Below are 23,523 nucleotides of genomic sequence, written 5' to 3' on the forward strand. Positions count from 1 at the left end.
TATTAAACTTCATAATTTCTGGCCATTAACTGACACAGGCTGATGGGTTATTTGATCCCATAGTGACTGACTGTGGTTTATAGAAGCACGAAGGCACAGTATGTGTCCCGTCATGAAGCACACACTCTACAAAGGTACAGCATTGCACAACGGGTTTTATTGACCTTTTGTAGTTTATAATTCACGGTATGATTGTACCTCCCTGTCACACACACACACGTTTTACCTCTGGCTGCTGCTCTATCTTTCCATCTGTCGAAGAATGTGACCAGGTAAAGCCGGAATAACGGGAGAGGAAAGTCCCCGTTTGATCTGTGTGGATTAAAAAGTAGACTCCTTCTCTTTTGGGAAGCATTCTCCACTGCTCCCACATGTAAGACGGACAGTTAGAAGCAAGTTGTGTAAGTACCTATTTTTCTCTTTGTTTTTTTTTGTTTTCTTTGCAGGTGTGTGTATTAGTTTAAGCTGTCCTTGTGCTAGCAGCTTCAAATGAGTGAGTCACTTAGAGGCTGGCTGAGTCTAAGCGGGGTTTATCAGGGCAATCAAGGCTACTCGTTTGATCCAATTACGTGTGTTTTGTAGGGGTTTTTTTTTGCGCAGATTGAGCACCCTGCAGGAAATCTCCAGCTGTCAGTGTGAAAATCTTCTTCTTCTTAATATGAGAAAAATCTGCCAGTGGGATGAGATAATCATCAGACACAACTCTCAGAGCAAAATGGTAAAGGGCATTTAGCGGCTTTCATGTGGTGACAGATACGTTCCTGTAAACAACCCTATCATAGTTGAGAACCAGGTGGAAAAAGTGTACTGAACTTTTTCTTCAAACCATATCCTGTTTTTGTACAAATAATGTCATCAACTTTTTTTTTTTTTTTTTTTTTTTTTTTTTTGTAACCATATTATCAATGCAGACTTCCCAATTGGTTATGTTGTGAGGTGTTTTCAATACAAGTACCATGTAAATACAGGAAACAGGGAAATGTTTTTTTTTTTCTCTCATCTATGGCATCCAAGTCATGAAAAACATATTTTTTCTGGCAGCATTCATGGATGTTAAAGATGCCTGTTTGCTGACATCTTAGTCTTTGATATGCTATAAGTCAAACCAACCCAGGTCACAGGTGACAAATTCAAGGAAAAAACAACATTAAGTATCTTGAGAAGATGTTGAGCCACCTCAAGCCCTGAGAGCAGCTTCAAACTGCCTTGGCATAGATTCTCCACATCTCTTGCCGTGCATAAAGGCCTCACTCTCTATCACCATCATCAAAACCCCAAAGGAGGGAATATCTCTTCAAAGAACAGCGCTCTGTCCCTCCAGCACCGTTCCAGAGACTTGGAGAATCTGTGCCAAGAAGCACTGACACTAGTCTGGCAGCTCACGGTAGCGCCACACCTTACTGTGACACTTTATTGGCTTTTCCTTTTCCTTGTCACATATTTGTATAATTATTCCTCCACACGTGGCTAATCTGTGGGCTGACTGCATGTCTAGCGACGTTTATTCAGTTTCTCATGCTCAGGCGGAGTCCTGAAACTAAGAGTGGCCTGCTTTCTTTCTTGTCTTTTTGTTTCTCATCTTGACCCTTTTCCATTTCCAGATGACAGTGGGACTTTCCAGATGGCCAGGTTGTGGATGGGCATGATTTTGCTCTTTGTCGCAGGGATTTTGCCATTCAGGGCCTCATCAGGTAATCCTACAGTTAGACATTATCAGACTGAATACATATACTCTAATAAATATGATGTCAAGTCAAAATAAGTTCTATTAATTAATGTCATTGTTCATTGTCAGTCTTTGTTCCAGGGTCGGAATTGGATTGTGGGCCCAATAATACAGTAGAGGCTGCAGCTGGTCATAACCTGACTCTACACTGTTCTATAAATTTGTCAGCAGTCAAAAAGAAATGTGACATTGAACATTACATGTGGAGAGTAAAATCAACTGGCAAAACAATTTGCGAACAGAAGAACGGCATCAAAGAAGACACACGGAACACAACAGAAAAGCAAACATACACTTGCGGATGGGACAAAACTATGCAAATGTTGTATCTCGACATCTCAAGATTGGAGGAAGTTAAAGAGGAAATCTACAAAATTGCAGTACAATCATCAGACTGTGGTCCTATTTATTCTGAGGTCACAGTGTTGGTTATAAATCCAGGTGAGCAGACTACATTGTCTTGGAGCCTTTTTGCAAATGTCTCATTTTTTCTGTGCTTATAATTTGGAGTCCTGGCAGTGTTGTTTAAGATCACAGAGCAACACGAGTTTAATCCACATGTTCTTCTTTATCTTCTCAGACAAAGTGAGAGGTCAGGACAAAGCTAGTCCAGTGACATCCCTGCACCTGGTTGCCATTATTGGTGCCCTCGCTTTTGTGGGAGGTTTGGCATTCTTGGTTACGACACAGAGAGGCAGAAAATTCATGAGCCGTGTGTGGCACATGATTGTCGGCCAAACCAACACCGAAGCCGAACCTCGCAGCGAGGCTTCAGAACCCTTAAGAAATGTGTGATTTTGTGTTTGTGTATGTACATGTGTGTGTATAAATGTACAGATCTGTTGTTCTCATCAATGAGCTCTACACTGCCACTGAGCAGGCAGCTTCATGCATCTGAAACACACAATGCCCTAATAATGTCACAGCTCCTTTCGCCTTTCCGGCCACCGAGTTAAAACTGGCTTTTAACGTAAAATGTTACAGACCTTTTTGTTGTTGGTTTGGTTTTTTTTTTATTTTTTGGTTTGGTTAACCATGCAGCTAAGTTCTTTGGGTTCTCAGAGGTTTTATACATACCTATTTATGTAAGCACCAGTTGATCTGGTGCAATTTAATTTCTATGCAGAACCTGTATTATTTTTGTACTTTTTAACACAAAAAGCATGCAAAAGTAAATGTTGTATTGTTAACACTATATTATGAAAGGAAATCCAAGCTTGTAAAATTATGATTAACACTATGAAAGCCATAGAGACCATGGGTGCTCCTTTATTTTGATTTATTTTATTTTATTTTATTTTGTTATTTTTTGTAATAGAATACTAATATTTGTAACAATTTTTTGCATTTTTTTACATTTTTGATAATTTCATTGTTTTTTTTTGTTTTTTTTTTTAGATTTTTAAATTAATCTAATTAATTTCTGTGAATACATTTTTGTCTGTGCAAAGCACTATGCAAATAAATTGTAAATATGTCCTTACTCACTTATGACCTTAACTCCTGTGTATGAAATTGTTATGTATCATGGAACATCTGTTCAAATAAAGATTTCTGAATAACAAAAGTTTCAGTATCAGTCATGTGATCAGATGTTCAGGCACAGTCAGCATACACACACGCCGCAGATAACCGCTGACACCACAGAGGATATAAAACACAAATACTGCACTGAGAGTCACACTTCCTCTGCACGATATATATATTTGTCACACCTCTTTGTTAAAGCTCTGGTCTGGTCTGGCAGGCAGCCAGTAAGTCGTGCCGCTCGGTGCTGGGATGAGTCTATGAGTTCACCTACCTGCACCCAACCTGGCAGAATGAACGCCCACTGGTGGAACTGCATGTTGGGATTGCTCTGCATGCCTGGGGGGGTGATGCTCTCCAACTGGGCAGGTGAGTGTGTGTGAGAGAGTCACTTTAATTAATTGCTGCCTCGACTTGTTTTTGTCTGTCTCCAAAAAAAAATCACCTGAAAGTGTCTTGAAATTGGTAACAACCCGCCTTTCCTTTTCAGTTTCTCAAACCCCCCCTGCCATCTCCCTGACGAGCCTCAACTTGTCTGCTGAGATCTCATGCTCCACATCAAGGCCTGACCCGACAGGGCTACGCCTGACGGGACACTTCCATGGTCACAGGGAAATTGTGTATGTGCACTTTAAAAAGAACGGTGACAAGAAGACCCTACATCCAGACTTTATGCACAGAGTCGATGTGGTTCAAGACCCAGAGACCGGGCCGGGCACTGGCTTCACCTTGCGGCTGTCCCTCCTGGGGCTGCAGGACACAGATATGTACCACTGCACCTGGACATACTTCAATGAGATGACATTATCGCTGGAAACGCTTCCAAGCAACGGCACCATCATAATTGTCAGAGGTGAAAAGAATCATTAATAGAGATGTTGTTATTGCTTACATGAGGAGTCATGTAACATTGTGCAGCTGGATTTAACTTAAGACTTCAATCAAATATTCATATATTCAATTCATCCCTTTCTGCCTTTTTCCCATGCAGAGAGGGATCCCTATGAGCAATGTAATGGTGATGCTGTGCATCTCATCTTGATCGTCCTGAGCCTGTCAGCTTTCGCTGTTATACTGTCCCTCTTCATTGGAGCACTGATATTCAAATGCACAAGAGTGAGTATCACAAAGTACGTCAGTCATGTAGTGTTGAGTGTTTCCTGTTTTCTTCCTGAGGACAAGGCTTTAATGCTTGGTACATACAGTAAGCTACCGTCAAGTGATTTGTTCTGTATGTTCTCTCTGTGTCCCTGCAGTTTAAGAAACACTACAGACCCGCAGGAGCCACATCGAGATCAAAGCCCAGCAGGCGTCCTCTGCCTGCCCTGCCACCTCACAGAAGTGAACAGCTTCACTACGCAAGTACTTCTTCAGACAGCTTTGACTTCAGAGGCATCCTGTGAGGAAGCTATCAGTGCTATGATTAATGACTAATGGCGTGTATGTCAGAAGTGACATTTGAGTCAGAAGCTTTCCTTGAACTACAGATGCAATCGACACAAGAAAAGTTTCTCACATCTGCTTCCTCGGCCAGGGCGTCGCTTCCTTTTGTTCACAAACTTGTGTTTTGTGAGCAGAAATGTCACACGACTACCACATCCTGGGTGATCTGTGGTGAAAATGTACGGATTGTGTGCATGTAAAAAGTGTTACAGAGGCTAAAGTGCATAGCAAGCAGACTTGCAAAGGCCTTTGTGACACAGTGTATTATGCTTGACCTACTCAGTTTTGCAGTGTGCTTGTTTTTCCTCTGTAATCATTGTACTAAAGTTCAGTCCAGACTGTAAGTGTGGATTCAATAAAAGATTCTTTTAGAAAGATCTCAAGTAAAACTGTCTCACTGATTTTTTTTTGGCATACATGAAATATAGATAGACAGACAGACACAGACAGACAGACTGATAGACAGATAGACAGACTGATAGACAGATAGACAGACAGATAGATAGATAGATAGATAGATAGATAGATAGATAGATAGATAGATAGATAGATAGATAGATAGATTTTTTTATATATATACTTTTCACGACTTCATCCTTTGGTGCTTGACTAAAACAGCAACATATATCATTATTTACAGTGTTTTCAGCTTGCCTCGTTCATGCTTTACGCAACATTCAGCTCTGTATACTCTGCATCTGCTCAGTCAGGCACTTATTTTTACCAGATTAGGTAAAGGCGAGTGTAAAAAAAAAAATAATAATAATAACCTAGAGAACAGGGTTTTCACACTGCATGCTGTTTTGACAGTTCACACACTGCTGCTTGTCACTTTATTTTGGATGGTTTCTGCACCCAGGTTCGTGCGGAACTTCAGTTCGACACCGTCTCTTCTCCACGAACCGTTCCGGATGTAACACGGTGCGTCCGAGAAAGCAGTCTGTAGTGTGTGTGGTAACATTACAAGGTGCTCGGTGCTTGATAAATAAAATGACAGCTTGAACTGTTCCCGTATGTGGAAGCTGTCCGGGGGAGATAACCGTGTTCACCTTGGCTTTTGCTCTCCGTGCTGCAGACCTGACTGCGGGACAGCCATGTGGAGCTGCGCACTGAGCCAGAGGCGAGCGGCACACTGCACCGGGTCACTTTGTGGATTATTAAACACGGGTAACTAGCTGGGCTTTAGCCAGTGCTGCAACACCTGACAGGATGAACGCCCACAAAATAGTTTGTAAGTCTCATTTGCTCAAGTTGCTGTGGACTTCAGGAAGAAGCGACCGGATAAAGCGACTCCACGGTGAGGCACAGTGTCAGGACGCAGCTACATGATAACTTAGCCGCAGCAGGAAGAAGTTAATAACTTAGTTGGAGCACTGGCTGTAGGTAATGGTCTCACATGTAGCACGTAGCCTCGACATGTGCTGTTATCCTGTACGGAGAGAAAACTCCACCAAAGTCCAAACAAAAATACGTTCATTTTATAACGTCATGTATTATTGGTTCATGCTTCAGTTTGGTGTGTGAGGATCATTTCACCTAGTATAACCACGTGTGACAGGTTTTCCCAGATATAACCACAATCCTCAATCAAAACAAACCGCGGTGCCTTGCAGAAAGCCCTGTCAGTCGACTATGAAGTATTAGATTTTGCTGAAATAGAGTCGTGCTTGGGGAATCATGTACATGCTGAAATTTGCAGATGCTCCTAATGACTTGTAAACCGTATTAAGTTATGTTCCCTGATGTGTCCAGAGACAGGGCAACTCTGAAATACCGATTTTGTCAATGGAGTCTGGTGACAGTTTTCAAAACATGAGCTGTCACACGTTTTTTTTTTGTTTTGTTTTGTTTTTTGCCTGATGAGTTCTGTTACAGTGAGTAAACAAAACGTTTTGGCACATACATTAGATGTTTATTGTTTCCGCTTCTCTCTGCGCCGTCTGCTGGCTGTGTAGGTGTGTGTGGGCGTGCACCCTTTTCATCTTGTAGCCCAAAGGTGTGTATTGTCGGAGCCGGTCCGGCGGGTTTCTACACCGCCCAGCATCTGATCAAGGTATTGACATTTTACTTGTCATAAAATAAGCTTAGCTGCATTTATTGTCAGACTCAGCAATGCATTATGCTATTTATTATCTGTTTATACTGTAAATTCCTACATCTATGCACATTGTATACATCTATGTCCTACATCTGTGCACATTGTATGCATCTATGCACACTTTTTTGCACTGTTTTTTGCACATTGTGTAGTTAGATCTCTGGTGTCATCTTTTATTCTTTATTTTTTATTTATTTAATCTTGTAATCTATGGATACTGCTGAAAACTGTGAATTTCCTTCGGGATGAATAAACTATCTATCTATCTATCTATCTATCTATCTATCTATCTATCTATCTATCTTAATGGAGCAGAGCCATTCTTGGGCCTGCTGATTGTCCCTGGTTACATCTACCAGTAAATTCTACCTATATTCCCATTTGTATTTGATGGATATATGGGTACATCAGACTTCTATTAAAAATCAATCACCATAAAGTCACTGGCATCCGCTGCTGGTTAAACATGATTGCTCCCTGCTCATAGCTGTCAAATATTATTTAATTATTATGTTCACTACAGATGGCTGACTAGAGAAATAGTACCAGTACATCAGGTGTGGAAGTAACTTTAGGTGGCAGTCACCTGCAATGAAATATTATTTAGTATGCATGTTTTGTTTATTTATTTGATTGTTGGTGTTTGATTGGTGCATTCTTCATTTAAAGACATCAATCCAGAGTTTCCCCTTCCATTGGAAAAAGTTAGCTGCTAACACACCTAAAGTAGCTATAATGACTTTTAGTGGAAATATTTAGTGTCCCAGTATGTTCTAAATGCTGTTTCTGAGGCTTTTCCAGCCTAAGAAGATTGACATTCTTGGGGAAGATTTTTTTTTTACTTGTGAGGCATAAAATACTCAGATTTAAAAGAAAGTGACATTTACGCGAAATGCTGTTGATGTACTTTCAATATGCCTCATGAGCTTTGGAAAAAAAGACAACAGAGAGCACACAGGGTACAAAAACAAACAGTCTTTGTGTCCCTTTCCAATAAGTCCTCTCAGCTTTCTTGACACAAATGAAGTCATACAAAGCAGATCAAACAGACAAAAGGTTGTTTGTAGGAGAAAATGAAAAGCTTTTAGGTTTTCCAGTCTCTCTCTTTCCGCCTCCATATCAGCACTCCACCTCACCCCCTGATTTTCACACTCATTGACCAAACTTTCAGTTCTTAAGCTTTCGGTTGATGCATAAACATCTTGCCTGCTGCTTGCCAAACAGGAAATGACTTCATATCTGTGTATATAGGCCTAATGCCAATAGCTGCAGGCGCAATCAGGCTTTGTCAATGCATCTACATCGATAATTATTTTTTATTAACTTGATTAGGGGTGGAATGCATTGTTCATCTTTGTGAACTGAACAGCTGTGGCAAATTTTCCTAGATATTACATCACTGTCTTGTTTGAAAAGTCCAGTCAAATTCAAGCCTGTCTAAAAATGGCACACACACTGTGAATTAAAAATGAAAATATGAATTGCGTTTTATGTGCTGTTTCTTTATTTACTTTTTCTTCTCCCAGAGCCGTCAAGATGTAGAGGTGGACATTTATGAGCGGTTGCCCGTGCCCTTTGGCCTGGTCAGGTTTGGGGTGGCGCCTGACCATCCTGAAGTTAAGGTGAGAGTTTGCACATATATCCACATTAGTGCACACAGTGTTCATTGTATAGCCTCACCAACATGTAGCCTTGTTTTCCATTTATGAAATAGGAGACGTGAACCAAATTGTTGTTTACTAGCGTGGGCGTCAGGGAAGTGTGGGAAAAACATCTTTGACATACCTAAGACAGGGCAAAGAAAGACTAACAATAGAACTGGAAATTTTCCCTGGCGATGTTGTAATTATCAGACTGGGGCTAGTTCCCTGGCAAGACCTGTGGAAAGTGAGAAATGAAAACATAGAAGCTTGTCAAATAGAAAGTAAATGCATTTGTCAAACAAGTCAGTGAGATAAGTATTTGAGATTGTTTGGCTTGTGCCATAAACAGCCACAGTTACGATTAACAGTGTCTGTCTTCCGAAAACCGAAAACAGAACAGAAAAAACAAGCTGTTTTCAGGATGAAAATAGAACACATCTTGTCTAAAAATTTGTTTGTTTTTGCTTCTCAACACCATTGTTATTGAGGATACCAATGGTACCATATCAATGGTCTTTCAAAGTAAAATAATGGTTTATCAATAATAATAATAATAATATGTCTGTTTGTCCTGCTCACCTCGCCACCGTGTTTGATTAACTGACATCATGAGGGGCACAAGACATGGAAGTGCCATAGACTCCAGTGTTAAAACTCTGCGATAAAAATACTATTTCAAGAGTTGGATTAAGCACAGCTGGAAATCATCTAAGCAGCTACAATAAAACAGCTACCGTCGTTTAATTGCTTTACAGTGAATGAAAATCAATCAGCAGAGCAGCCATTTGCCTCGTTCCTGTCATGAAAACAGTGATGGTTAAACACAACTGAAGTCCTTTAATAAGGGCTTTGAAATAATGATTGCTTGATCTGTCATTTCATACAGTTGTACTCTTGAAATAGTATTTTTCTTGCAGAGTTTTAATCCTCCTCATAACGTCAGTTAACCAAACATGGCGCCCAGGTGAATAAGGCGACTATGCCTCCGTTCGTCCGTCTGTTCATCTTTCAGCTGTTCATGGCAACTTCAGAACAGATGATTTTGATGATTTCAAAGAGGAATTCCCCAACTTTTTGCACCCCATGGAAAAAAGGGGGCATGGCAGGCATGGTAGATTAATAAAAGGCTCAAAACGAATCTTGACCAGGAACATCATGGATCATGGGGCACCACAAAAAGTAGTATAACTATAATAGTTGTTATAAGAGATGCTGTGATTGTCTTTCAGTCAAACCAATTAAAAAAAAAAAAAAGAGAAGAAGTTGAACTCATCCATCCTAATGTTGATTGCCTCTGCTGAGTTTAATTCCTTCATGTGTTTGTTCTGTTCATCCCCTCTCATCAGTTAATCTGTGTTTTACATCCAGTTGCCTCACATGGTACTGATCAGACGGTGTGGACAGGGGATTCACTATTTGTGGGCGACAACATCTTGACTTGTTGGCTTTGTTTTGATCTCTGCAGAACGTCATCAACACGTTCACGCAGACAGCCCAACATTCGCGCTGTAGCTTCTATGGGAATGTGAATGTGGGAACGGATGTGAGTGTAAAGGAACTGCAGCAAGCCTACCATGCAGTCGTACTGGTAAGAACGGTGAAAACACAGTGCCTTGTGGGCCGTGTAGTGTAAAATCACTTTTTTGCTTCATGAATTAAAATCAAGTTTGTAATGTGGAAGCATTTATTTCTTTTGGCAGAGTTATGGAGCAGAAGGAAACAGGCGTATGGGAGTGCCAGGTGAAGACTTGGCCGGTGTGCACGCGGCCAAAGACTTTGTGGGCTGGTACAATGGACTCCCCGATAACAGAAAGGTATTTGGTTTGTTAGATTCTGTTAGTCGAGCTGATGTGTCTGGGAAAAAGTCACTGAATGTAAATGTAAATCAAATAAGATCAACCATTCTTTTCTGTTTAGGTCAATTCCCCTCTGTTTCTTCTTCATAATATCACAGTTTCTCTTTCCTGTTTAACTGTATTTTCAACTAGTTGCATCCCGACCTGAGCTGTGAGACAGCAGTCATTTTGGGACAGGGGAATGTTGCCCTCGATGTAGCAAGAATATTGCTCTCACCCATGGACATGTTAAAGGTAAGAAAAACAGCCTCGCTCCTCCTTTAAAATAATAATCCACACCATTCTCATTCAAATAAAGAGTAGAAAGCATACGAAGGAGTGTATTTTTAACTTTAAATATCAACAGGTTTTGCTTTGGGCTAAGTAAAAGAACTGAAACTACCTGAACCAAAACAGAAAGCACTTCCCACAGAAACTCTGGATCTTGATCAACTGAAAAATCAGATGAAAGACTTCATGGTATTGCCTGCACTGTTTGACTGACAGGTGACATCTGGAAAGTACAGTGCAGAAGACCACAACAGGGAGCACTCAGCACCGAAGATGACATCAAATTAACAATAAAAAAAAAAAATCATTTTGTGTTGCCACACTGATTGCCATAAAAAGGCTTGATAATAACATTTGTCACAGGAGTATTTGAATTCTCATTTGCATTGTCAGTAAGACACTGGCATCATGTCCGGTGTAACCTCTCAGAAATCCCTGGGTCATGATAATGGAGCAGCTCCTAAATTTGACAGAGGATGGAATTGCTGAGACTGTCATGGATAATGAGCTCCTCTCTTCCCTGTATATTTGCAGAAGACTGACATCACCCAGCCAGCCTTGGACCTCTTGGCAGAGAGCCGTATCCGCAGGGTGCTGATTGTGGGCAGGAGAGGACCCATGCAGATCGCTTGCACCATAAAGGTGCGTCATGAGATATTAAAGAGTAAGGTTTCTCCTCTGCCTTGTAGTTTTCATCAAATACCTCGAGCTGCTTTTGAATGTGACAGTAGGAACATGGAACAGCCATCAAATTTTCATTGCTTGTCCAAGTTAGGAGTGACTAGATATGTGTGTGTACTTGTTTTTGTTATTAAATTATTCGTTATTAAGTTGTTAAATTATTATTAGTAAATTATTTTCCGTCCCTCATGGGGTTTTAAATGGGAGTGAATCAGAGGCAAAACCTTTGTAGCACTAGTGTGAGTGCCCCTCAACTGTCACTGTCATCTTGCATCAATTAAAGTACTCCAGCTCACCTATTTTCTAATTTTACCTTTATTCAACCAGATTAGTCATGTGGAGGTATCACTGTCCATCCATTTTAAGACCCACCATGAAGAGTAAAGTGATACACAAATAAAGTTACTAACAATATTTATCAGTTTATGAAAGAAAAAACAGCTCTTTTAATAGTCTGAACTCACCAAGAGACACCAGCATGAAGTCATTGTGCAGCCATCATCGGTGTGTTCTCCTCATTTCTAGGAGGTTAGAGAAATGGTGAACCTGCCAGACACCAGACCTGAGATGGTGGCTGCTGATTTTAAGGGTATCGCAGAGGCTGTTAAAGGTGAGAGATGACATCTTCTCTCAGTGTTCTCCCCTTTCAATTTTGCCTCTCCACTGCCTCATTCTTGCAGCACTGACATCTGGAGGTCTCTAAATTGCTCTACTGTTGGTTTTGTGGGAAAAGTGAACCTTTGAACCTAAATGACTGCTTCCCTTTTTAATTGACACCAGGCCCTTAATGTTTTGGATAGTCAGCATTATACATTCAGTGGCCATTCTATTAGGTCCACCTGTACAGTCTAATGCAGTTCAATGCAACAGCTCTGCCAGAAAGTTTATAATGTTCATTTTTCTTTTTTGTCGACATTGTGGATAATGTGTAAATTTAATTCTGTGTTTATTACCGAAGTTGTAGTTTGCAGCAGTCTTGTACTGGACTACATTATATTGAGAGGTGTTTCAATTTTTTTGTCCTCCCTATTTACATACAAGAGGGGGGACAGAATATTAGAAACGCCTCTCAATAAAATGCAGTCCAGTCCAACAGCAGCACTAACTATGAGTTCAGTGCCAAACATAGAACTGAATGAACACCTCTATTACTGTGACAAAAAGAAAACTTGAGCGTTATAGGCATCATAAAAGTAAACTTGATGGCAGTTGCATTAGACTGTTGGATTAGACTGTGCAGGTGGACCTAATAAAGTGGCCACCAAGTGTACAAGTTTGATGTTTGCAATGAAGCTTGTTTTTTCTCCAGTGCACTGGCACTTTGAACATACAAAATGAAATCATGTGATAAAGTATGAGCTCAGATGACGAAGGAGTCTGACTAATTGCAGAGACGGTGGAAAACATGAGAAGTAGGAAGGAAGAGAAGCGTTCTGTGGTTTAGAGCTGCAGGTGCCGGTAACCTTCTCAAACATACAGCCCATACAGGGTGAACCTAAACGTGTTCTGCATTATTGCTAAATTTGCTCACCCGTGGCCCATTGAAGTCCAGATAAGTGTTCCAAAGTACAATTTGAAATACATTTCAGGCTGTTGCCACACACCTCCAGCTGACTTCTGATCTTGTCCTTGTCCTTGATGGAGGAACAACATTGGGCTTGAGGCTGGCCGATGATAACGCTCTCCTTCCCACAGTCCATGGTTAACTGTGAGAACCATGACCTCCTCTGTCAGCAAAGCTCTGTTATCAAGCCTGTGAGCAGAGAGTAATGAATTATATTAGTACCAACCAGAGGTTTGTGCCTGTCTTGTTGTCAGTGATAATAATATTAGGAACATTCCAGTAATGAGCACTTTATGGTTCCAGCAGCGTATCAGGAGCAGTGGTGACACTTGTGGAAACCACTGAACTGAACTCATTTTTCAGCCTTCAAGTTGTGTGAGGATTGTTAGTGACTGCAGGCCTTGACTTCACACCAGTTCTTTGCCTTGGACTCCTTTAGTCTTGATCACTGGGGTTTCTGTTGTCTGTGGGATCAACTAGTGACCTCCAGGTGAAAATCTCCATTAGATAGGAAGAGGGCGTTTTTGTGGAGTTTGTTCTGACTCTAAGGAAATATGAAAGCTAAGTTAACATCTTCTGTCATAAATCACGAGTCCCTTCTAGCAGTGAAAATATTCAATTTAAACCTTGATGTTTGAGCATTATGAGAGATTAAAGGCAATAACTTTCTACAAATTTTGTCTGTTCTTTATTGGCCATTATCTGCTTGGTAAAAGGAGGTTTAATTGTTCAGAAAATCACTCTTCACAACTTGGATCCAAATTTTCTCACAGCTTTTACAATCCTCTTCTCATATTCAGGAAGACCTGCATGTCTTTACTATGAATGTGTGTGTATGTGTTTGTGTGTGTTTGTGTTTGTTTTCAGGTTCCCAATCTCTTTATTTTATATCCCATCTGTGTCTGTCTGCTGTAAATCAGAGGTGCCGAGGCCCAGGAAGCGCCTGACAGAGCTGCTGCTGAAGACGGCCCTGGATGTCCCAACAGAGAAGGAGCAGGAGAAACGAAGTAAAGCCTCCCGTGTCTGGGGCTTCCGCTTCTTCCGGAGCCCCGTCGAGGTCCTGCCGGCCCCCGACCTCAGCAGAGCTGCCGCCATCCGACTGGCGGTCAACAGGCTGGAGGTGAACACCATTTCAGATTTCCACTCTTATCCATTCCAGAATTAAATTTTAAGTATAAACGTATTAAATGATATGCTTTAACACAACCTGGAGAAAGAGTTCACACAGAGGTGGGATTGATGGACTTTGTGTGTGTCCAGGGCTCGGGTGAGGGAGCCAGTGCAGTGCCCACAGGCGAGGTGGAGGACGTGCCCTGCGGCCTGGTCATCAGCAGCATCGGCTACAAGAGCCTCCCCATCGACCCGCTGCTGCCATTTGACTCCCGCAAAGCCATCGTGCCAAACACCATGGGTCGTGTACAAAAGACTGCAGGTGTGTACTTCACAAAAACAACACATCAACAAGTTCTGTGTGTTATTATTAACACATCCTCACCACATCATTTTGAGGTTATAATCACTGTAAACTAATGAGACCATAGCCAAGAGCTTTCACAGTCGCCGACAGCCTCTGAGCTGCACTGTGTGCCATTATTTTGGAGTGAATGAGAAACATATTTTCCTGTAAGTCAGGGGTTCTCAAACTTACTACTCAAATCTCCGCATCTGATTTTTATTCATTCAATTTCTCTCTTCCCAGGTGTGTATTGTAGTGGCTGGTTGAAGACAGGCCCCACAGGCGTGATCGGCACCACTATGAACAACAGTTTTGACACGGCACGCGCCCTCCTGGAGGACATGGACTCAGGAGCCTTGGATGTGTCCTCTGCCAAGCCTGGCTCACAAGGAGTCACTCCTCTGCTGGAGAAGAGAGGTAATGCACTGTCTGTCTGTCTAGCTGTCTGTCTTCTCAAGCCCTGTTGTCTAATCTTTAGTCTTTTGGTTGTAAATGAGGTATGAAGTGTTTATCTTGTTTTGGCGTGTTATATACCACCTAAGAAACTATTACTTAGCATAAATGGTTTATTTACAGCTTATTGTATTAACCCACTCCCATATGTGGGTAAAATTTTACTGTTTAGGAGTAAAGCCTGTGGAATTCTCAGACTGGGAGAAGATAGACAACGAGGAGATAAAGAGGGGTGTGGCCATGGGGAAACCAAGGGAGAAGCTGCTTTCTGTGGATGAAATGCTGCACGTGGCCAGGACCTGACTGAAGAGAAGAAACTGTTCGCACAACACTGAACACCGCCATACGTAAATGTTGTGATTATAACACACGTGTTGCCGCAGACCTTCAATAAGTGACATCATAGGGGGAAAAAAAATCGCACTGAGAAGACCCTAAGACACTTTCACAGTTGTTGCCGTTCTCATGTGGTTCCACACATTCTTGTGGCAAGTAAGTTGCTATCATAAACTCTGTCTTGAACCCTTTGAAGATACTTGAGGCAAAAATACCTCTGTGTGACACACTGGACCTCATTTTGTACACGTGGTACAAGTTAGAGAGACACTAAATTTGTTTGGGACCACACTAACAGACAAAGTCATTTTTAGAGTGAGCTATTGGGGTAGCTTGTGTTAATTTTGACTTTGTCCAGCAGCATCGATCTTGTGAAGACTAAGTTTATGTTTTATGTGGCACTGGCCTTAAAAACAAGGTGTCTATTGGATGCAATCAGTGAAGTTATGTAGATTTCAAAGACACTATAACTGAAATATAAGTTTGAACCAGCACTTGATCATGTGGGAGTCATAATTTTACTAATTTTGATGTATCAGAAAATAAAATGCAACAACTTTCCTGTTTTGTCCTATCTTGGAGTAACTTTCTATTTTAACATTAAAATTATATCATTGATTATACTATTGACTTTAATTTTTAGATGTATATTAATACATATGGTTCATTATGATTCTAGCTGACATGTTTATTGCCACTGGGGCTGGCTCAAGCCTTTATGGGGCCCCTTACTGCCTCAGAGCCACTAGTACTATTGATTACTGTCAGTGGTTGATCATTCACACACCAATTGTAAATCCAAAACACCCATTATCAAGTTTATTAGATGGAGCTGAGTTGCTAACATCATACCACCTGCCTGGCATGTTTATACCCCTCTGTGGTTTTTAATTTTTAAAGGTAGCAAACTCACAAGAGTGTCAGGTGTTAATTTGCATTTCATTGTTCAACATGATATATATGGTTGAGGACTGAACTTGGTACTTTTAAAGGTATTGACTGAATTACATCACTAATACCGAGTACCTATTCATGTTAGATCAGTCGGTGCCAAATTTCAGCACCTTGAGAGTGGGTGGTGGTGTGTTCAGGGACCCTGCTGCTGGCTTGGCCCTTTCCATGTCGAACCCCCTTGGACCACACCCTTTTTATGGCGGGTTTGGTGGCAGACAGACTGAAGAGGGTTCTCACAGCTTCCTGGCTTCCGCTCCACAGCCAGTCAGCAACTAAACATGACAGGCTGGAGGGTGTACGGAGGGGAGGTGGAGGTAGGGAGGGCTTTCATCTTGTGTGGCATTACAACAGAATGTTCTAAATAAATAATGTTGAAATTGAGAAGTTTGGACTTTTTTTTTTTTTTACACCTGAAATTACATTTTGTGTTTTTACAGAGAGTAACACTGAAAAAGGTATTGTTGGGAACCTGTACTGAATTCAAGTTACCGGTACAGAGTGTGGTATCCATTCAGATGTGAACAGTGCCCAACGGTGGTGATACAGTAGTAAGTGGCATACTGAACATGGTGTACTGAAAAACAACCAAATAAACTTGCTTTTGGTTTAAAAGAAATTGCAGAACATTAAATTACAGTTAAAAATCAAATAACTAACTCAGTAGTTTCCAACTTATGTAAAAAAAAAAAAATGAATTCAAATACAACAAACAGACAATAGTAAATCAATTAAACACTTAAATGACAGAAAAGGAACAAAAACACACACACACAAAAATAAATCCAGCTCTCTTGTGGGACATTTAAAGTACCCTTGTGGTGGCCCTCTGGTGGCCATGGGGGCCCTAAGTAGGCACTTAGTTTGCTTATGCCTCATACCAGCCCTGCAAGTTGCTGTGACATATTTGTAACATTTTCTTCTTTTACCTCCCATTTACTTGAATAAAGCCAAAGAAAATATCCCGAAAATGTACTATTATGTTTGCCAACCTATTCACCAATCTTCATTTAGGATTTGGGGGGTAAATTTGAGTCCTTGTTTTTGGTGCAAACTGCACTAGAAAGTGGTATCAGAAATAGTAAATTTAGTGTAAACAAAGAGTAGAAGAGCAAGAAATTTTATAAAAATCGAAAAGAAAATGACTGGAAAATAATCAAAATTAGCAAGAAAATAAATATATATATTTCTAATTATTATGTATTTAGAATATTCTATGAACAATTACCATAAAATTATCCCCATAATTTCCACGAAATCATAAAATTTGCCAACAAGTTCCCCCCAAAATAAAGGGAATTTTGCTCAGAGGATGAAAAAAAAAAGCATAAATTCCACATTACAAATGACATCAATTGTTATTAACTGAACTGAACAGAAATCCAACACATGACCAAAATAAAAGGAAACGGTTCATAGAGGCTTTAACTAATTTGATAGCTTTTGCCTTTGAAGAAGTGGTTCTGTAATAACAGCACTTTAAAGACCAAAATTGATGTGGGGAAGCCGCTCAGTGAGCACATTTTCCACAGTATATTAGTGACCAGAAGCTCAGAGTTTTTTACCTCATAAATTTACCACTAATCTCAGAGATTATTCCATTTTTTCTCATAAAGTTATGACAGACAGTCAATGGGAGCTTTGGTCAGCACACTGAGGCGAGCTAAGAAAAAAAATGAAAGTCACAGTGAAAAAAAGCACAAATAAATCTATAGTTATAGTATAGAGTGCATTTCTAGTAATAAATAAAATTAGTGTTCTAGCTTTAAGTTACTCAGAAGATGATCGTACTAGGAGTTGTTGTTAGGGTGGTTAGGTGGTTTTCTAATTGTTGCTACAGTGTCACTAGTTGGTTGCCAGGTGATTACATATAACATGGATGAATTGGATAGGTTACTACATGTTTGCCAAGTGGCTACTAGTGGTTGTAAAAGGGAATAAGGGTCTGGCACGCTCTAGAGAGGGGTGGGGGGGTATCAGATACAAGACTGTACATAACTAAGATTAGTCTACTAATACACCTACAGAGCCTTGGCATGGGACCAAATCCAAGTAGTCTTTTGGAAGGTCAGGTATGTTAGTTTTACATGACATTTCAGAGCCAAACAGTGAACAACAATTTAAAGTTAATTTAAAAATTTTTATTAGCCCCATTTAGAAAAGGCCCACAGTTAACACTCAAAATCCCCTGACCTTAACCCTCATTGCAAGCAAGAGTTATGGATTTCTGTAGTCTAATCTAGTCACTTCCATCAACAGGCAATTTGGTCTATCTAACCATGGTCGGTGCCGGTTAGATAGGCCAACTGAACTTCAGGAGAGGGCACAGACTGAGAACCAAAGCCAAAAAGCAGCCTTTAGGCCTACCTGATAGGCAGCAGTACAAGTCTTAATGCTCTCAGGTCACGGCTAGAATGTGACATCAGTTTTAAGGCTTGAGTCACCCAACAGATCAATTATTTTGATAATGAAGACGACAAAATGGCATTAAAAATTTTTAATTGAAATCAGAACCAGAGGAGGTACATTCAGAGACAAGACACTCTTGCAAGGTTCCCAACTGATTATGTGCTTTTCAATGAAAGTTGGTATTTGCCCAAGGAGACACTGAAATGTGTGCACTGACAGTGGTCAGCTCTGCGCTTCTCATGGTAGTGAGTCCGTCTGCCACCAATGCAGTCACATCTTTGATGTTTTCTGTATGTGCAGTTTCAGAATCAGTTCCCCCACTGACATGTGGATGCAGGGTGCTGACCACTGTGTTGTCCATAACGTCATGGAGGTAAACATGGTCGGTGTTAGTGGAGTTGTTGCCAGCCATCGTCGCGTTGTCCGCAGCGTCACGGAGGTAACCGTGGTCGGTGCCGGTCGAGTTGTCGCCAGCCATCGTCGCGTTCTCCGGAGCGTCACGGAGGTGACCGTGGTCGGTGCCGGTCGAGTTGTCGCCAGCAATCGTCGCGTTGTCCGCAGCGTCAAGGAGGTGACCGTGGTCGGTGCCGGTCGAGTTGTCGCCAGCAATCGTCGCGTTGTCCGCAGCGTCAAGGAGGTGACCGTGGTCGGTGCCGGTCGAGTTGTCGGCAGCAATCGTCGCGTTGTCCGCAGGCGTCTAGGAGGTGACCGTGGTCGGTGCCGGTCGAGTTGTCGGCAGCAATCGTCGCGTTGTCCGCAGCGTCAAGGAGGTGACCGTGGTCGGTGCCGGTCGAGTTGTCGCCAGCAATCGTCGCGTTGTCCGCAGCGTCAAGGAGGTGACCGTGGTCGGTGCCGGTCGAGTTGTCGCCAGCAATCGTCGCGTTGTCCGCAGCGTCAAGGAGGTGACCGTGGTCGGTGCCGGTCGAGTTGTCGCCAGCAATCGTCGCGTTGTCCGCAGCGTCAAGGAGGTGACCGTGGTCGGTGCCGGTCGAGTTGTCGGCAGCAATCGTCGCGTTGTCCGCAGCGTCAAGGAGGTGACCGTGGTCGGTGCCGGTCGAGTTGTCGGCAGCAATCGTCGCGTTGTCCGCAGCGTCAAGGAGGTGACCGTGGTCGGTGCCGGTCGAGTTGTCGGCAGCAATCGTCGCGTTGTCCGCAGCGTCAAGGAGGTGACCGTGGTCGGTGCCGGTCGAGTTGTCGCCAGCAATCGTCGCGTTGTCCGCAGCGTCAAGGAGGTGACCGTGGTCGGTGCCGGTCGAGTTGTCGCCAGCAATCGTCGCGTTGTCCGCAGCGTCAAGGAGGTAACCATGGTCAGTGTTGGTGGAGTTGTCACTAGCCACCACCAAGTTGTTTTCATTTTCAGTGAACGTGGGACCCTTTTGAGGAACCTTGGTGACACCAGTGGTTTCCTCTGCAGTCATCTCTACAGCCTCATGGGGATGTTCAGGTGTCTTGGTAGGGGAGTGACCTGATAATGCCTCAGCTTCCACTTCATTGGTTTCCAGTTGTACTGTTCAGTACAGAGATTAGATAGGAAACAATGATAAACCTCTAGGGTTGGTTTTCTGCTGGCCTTACCAATATTCACTGGCACAGCCATCAACTATTAGAATATTAATAAGCAGCCATATTAAAGACTGAGTAAGTTGTCACACTACCCTAAGACTTTAATCAAAATAATTTCCATCACAGATTTCTAATAGTCTCAATTCAGCAGACTGGAAAATGTGTAATGATTAAGCAGATCTGACCGCTAATAAACTGGAAGAGGAAAGATCACTATACTGGCACAAGATATCAAGCCATTTCAAGAATACAAAATAAAAGCTTTTAAGTTTCCCATTAATAGCCTATTAACAGTGGAGGCCCAACTGCTTATTTTCTGCCACCTTAGTATCATGGTTCTCAGAGGGCCACTTTAGACTTAAATCACAGCCGTCAGTTTGATATGAAATAGCAGGTAAGCAGGCATTACTAATGACATTAAGGTCTACACACAGATCATACACCATCCTTACTTTTGAGCCCTGCATCAGAACCCCATGTTGTTAAGACTAAGTGAACCATAACCACACAAAATTGCATTTACCTATGAGATTTTCAGAGAACATGCTTACCTTCCTTAGCATGACGCTCAAACATAGGCTTCAGTGACTGAAGTAGTTTCAGGGCCTTCTGTATTGCAATGTCATTGGGTGAAAGCTCTGTAGCACAAGAGAATCATGTTATCATCTGAAAGCATTATAAAAATTCAACTGCCATTGTTCATGTCCTTACCGCTCAGTCTTCTCTCAAAATCATCCTCTCTTAGATTTGCGTCACTTACTGGTGAACAAGATCCTGCAGAAGGTGCACTTGCAGTTATCATCAGCAGGATTAATAGTCAATAGTATTATTAGCAGAGGTGGGACCAAGTCATTGTTTTGCAAGTCACAAGTAAGTCTCAAGTCTTTGCCCTCAAGTCCCAAGTCAAGTCCTAAGTCAAGACAGGCAAGTCCCGAGTCAAGTCCCAAGTCAAGACTGACAAGTCTCACGTCAAGTCCCAGGTCCTACAGTTTGAGTTTCAAGTCCTTTCGAGTCCTTTTAACAACAGAGTAATAAACATATCATGTATGCTTTTAAAATCTGTATTTATTTATAAAAACGTGTTTTTTTTTGCTCCATTCTTATTTTGTTACTGTCTTCTAATTTAACAAAACACACTACCTGGGAAAACCTTTTTGATCCTGCAGTCATAAAATCAAATTGTAAAGCAGAATCACGGTCTGGTAATGTAATGTAATTAATGTAAATTAAGTAATGTAAATTACTTATCAAACAGACCTAACAATTCAACTACCAATGAATCAGCAGTAATATGCATGTGATAACATAGATTGAAAAATAAGACGAAGTGATACCTCTTCTCTGAATAGACAAGCTAAGCCAGTGTGCTGCTGTTAGCCAGTGAAAATACAGCGGAGTGGCACCTCTTCGGTTTGTTACACAATCTATGTCAGTGCGCTGCTGTAGACTGGAAAGTTTCTCTGCCTTTTGGCTCGTGCGGTGCCGGTGCATTTGCTATTATGTCAAATTCCGTGTTGAAAATAGATTCCGTTTTATTTGGCTAATTCCGCGATTCCATGATCGATACGTTGAAAAGTAGGGAGTCTTTCCAAGTCAAAAGGCTCAAGTCCCAGTGAAGTCACAAGTCCTTGATGTTAAAGTCCAAGTCGAGTTGCAAGTCTCTTTACATTTTGTCAAGTCGAGTCTAAAGTCATCAAATTTATGACTAGAGTCTGACTCGAGTTCAAGTCATGTGACTCGAGTCCACACCTCTGATTATTAGCATAATAAGTCATCAAGCAGGGGTGTTGAACCATGTGCCATGGAGGGCCAAGAGTCTGCAGGTTTTCATTCCAACCAAAAACTCCACCAGGTGATTTCACAGATTAGTCCCTCCTCTCTGTGTGAAGGTGAGGACAGTGAAATCACCTGGTGGAGTTTTTGGTTGGAATGAAAACCTGAAGCCTCTTGGCCCTCAGTGGCTCATGGTCTGACACCCCTGGCATAAAGGGTAAAGACATGCAGTCTTGTCAAGACAGACATGCCAAGATGTAAACTGTTAGACATGAAGCTGCAATACTGATTGCAGGGGATGAGGATTTGAGTTTACATCCCATTTAATACCACAGAAACTGAACAAACATCCACTAATCATGAAACTTGGGTCTAGTTCAGATGCTGTGCCGGATCCACACCAAACCCAAAACATGTGGAAATGTTCACCTTTTCCAAAATAAGTCTGGCAGTCGTGCAGCAGACTGAAATGACTGACTTCACCTGGCCACATTTCTGGCATTACAACAGGTGCTGCTGCCTTTGTGTGGACAAAGCTGCAGCCTCAGCTCAGTCATTTCATGTGCTGCTCCACAACCAGTCTCCACCAGACAGACATTATGTCAATTCATGTTAATGACATGCAGAACAGGGAAGATGATATTTCACACAGGCCACAGTTCAGTTATGAACACGTCTTCACACTATGCTGATTTTGTTCCATAAGCAACAAGATCAGAGTAAATTAAAATCATTGCTTAAAATAGGGTATGTGTAAGTATTTTGAAATTACATTGTAAATTTCTGACATCCATCCTTTCCTCACATTTTCCTCACAATTCTGCAGTTTGTTTCGTCAAGACACTAATATAGAACATTTGGATTTGCCACTACTTTTCAGTAAAATCCAATCCAAGTAAGACTAGTACACAAGGCAAATTCATTGGTCTCACACCTTGTTTTGTATGTTATTTGCCAGATCATTATCTAACAGAATAGTGCACTCCTGATATGATCATGCACATTAAACAAGCTTCACTGTATGAAATGAGTTCATCTGCAACCAGCTGCTTTTTACGTCACTAATTTACAACTTGTGTGTGGTATCGGCACACCATCTGAACTGTGGGTTACTCTGAAGCTTAGTGCCACTGGAGCATTCACAATTTCATACATTTCAGTTTCACAAGTGTTAAAGGGATCTTCAAACCTTTAGCAAACCAAGCAGTCAGCACACAGATAACCAAGGCCCCAACAGCTCCCATTGCTTTGGCTGGCAGGACAGAAGAAGTGACTGGGCCCCTGCAGAGGCTGCTTAAGTACCACCTAGTGGAGCCACAGCTGCTGCTCATCAGCTCTGATGACTGCTCACTGCTGGGATCACACCAGCTTTCATATGACATGCATGTGATACAGGAGTTCCTCAAGACTCTCCACTCTGGCCGGAGTTTTTAGAAAGAATCGTTTTCAGAGGCGAATTCGCGTGTAAAACAAGGGCACAAACGAAGGGAAATGTCTCTGTTTTTAAAAATACCCATGTATGTGTAAACGGGCCCTAAATATGCTTTATGGAAGATTACTTTTTATATGTATGTGAAACAGCATTTTCCAGTAAATCAAAAATAGTGGGCTGGCGCTGGTTCTAAGTCATTATGCTTTCAATACATTGATATTTCAGTCTCACACTCAGAATTCAGTGTTCAATGTAAGGCTCTTGCATTGGGTAATACAAGTCTTACATCATAAAACCAAGACTCTGACTTTATAACTGACACCATTTCCCCATGTCTTCTGG

General features: G+C 41.7%; 3 protein-coding genes and 1 long non-coding RNA gene across 4 annotated transcripts; 3 read left to right on the forward strand and 1 right to left on the reverse strand.

The window, feature by feature from the left end:
* The first annotated feature begins 230 nt into the window (after positions 1 to 230).
* LOC115377975 (uncharacterized) lies at positions 231 to 3,007 on the forward strand. The gene is made up of 4 exons (XR_003930091.1): positions 231 to 401; positions 1,602 to 1,691; positions 1,796 to 2,167; positions 2,307 to 3,007. It is a non-coding gene; the product is annotated as an uncharacterized LOC115377975 (long non-coding RNA).
* A 421-nt stretch (positions 3,008 to 3,428) lies between these two features.
* On the forward strand, positions 3,429 to 5,083 carry LOC115378035 (uncharacterized). The gene is made up of 4 exons (XM_030078149.1): positions 3,429 to 3,622; positions 3,744 to 4,106; positions 4,245 to 4,369; positions 4,510 to 5,083. Exons 1-4 carry the CDS (start codon positions 3,514 to 3,516, stop codon positions 4,654 to 4,656), a joined length of 744 nt encoding a protein of 247 aa, XP_029934009.1. The 5' UTR covers positions 3,429 to 3,513; the 3' UTR covers positions 4,657 to 5,083.
* A 478-nt stretch (positions 5,084 to 5,561) lies between these two features.
* On the forward strand, positions 5,562 to 15,627 carry fdxr (ferredoxin reductase). The gene is made up of 12 exons (XM_030077800.1): positions 5,562 to 5,993; positions 6,652 to 6,749; positions 8,321 to 8,416; positions 9,903 to 10,025; positions 10,138 to 10,251; positions 10,426 to 10,527; positions 11,098 to 11,205; positions 11,770 to 11,854; positions 13,729 to 13,928; positions 14,069 to 14,240; positions 14,508 to 14,681; positions 14,890 to 15,627. The coding sequence occupies exons 1-12, from the start codon at positions 5,906 to 5,908 to the stop codon at positions 15,018 to 15,020; spliced, it is 1,491 nt and encodes a 496-aa protein (XP_029933660.1). The 5' UTR covers positions 5,562 to 5,905; the 3' UTR covers positions 15,021 to 15,627.
* Positions 15,628 to 18,922: 3,295 nt separating this feature from the next.
* LOC115377788 (polysialoglycoprotein-like) lies at positions 18,923 to 23,078 on the reverse strand. Its single transcript, XM_030077801.1, has 4 exons — positions 22,939 to 23,078; positions 20,688 to 20,750; positions 20,528 to 20,614; positions 18,923 to 19,920 (listed from the first exon to the last, which is right to left on the reverse strand). Exons 1-4 carry the CDS (start codon positions 22,991 to 22,993, stop codon positions 19,043 to 19,045), a joined length of 1,083 nt encoding a protein of 360 aa, XP_029933661.1. The 5' UTR covers positions 22,994 to 23,078; the 3' UTR covers positions 18,923 to 19,042.
* Positions 23,079 to 23,523: the final 445 nt, after the last annotated feature.

Source organism: Myripristis murdjan, chromosome 19 (genome assembly GCF_902150065.1).
Source record: "Myripristis murdjan chromosome 19, fMyrMur1.1, whole genome shotgun sequence".
Taxonomy (NCBI): domain Eukaryota; kingdom Metazoa; phylum Chordata; class Actinopteri; order Holocentriformes; family Holocentridae; genus Myripristis; species Myripristis murdjan.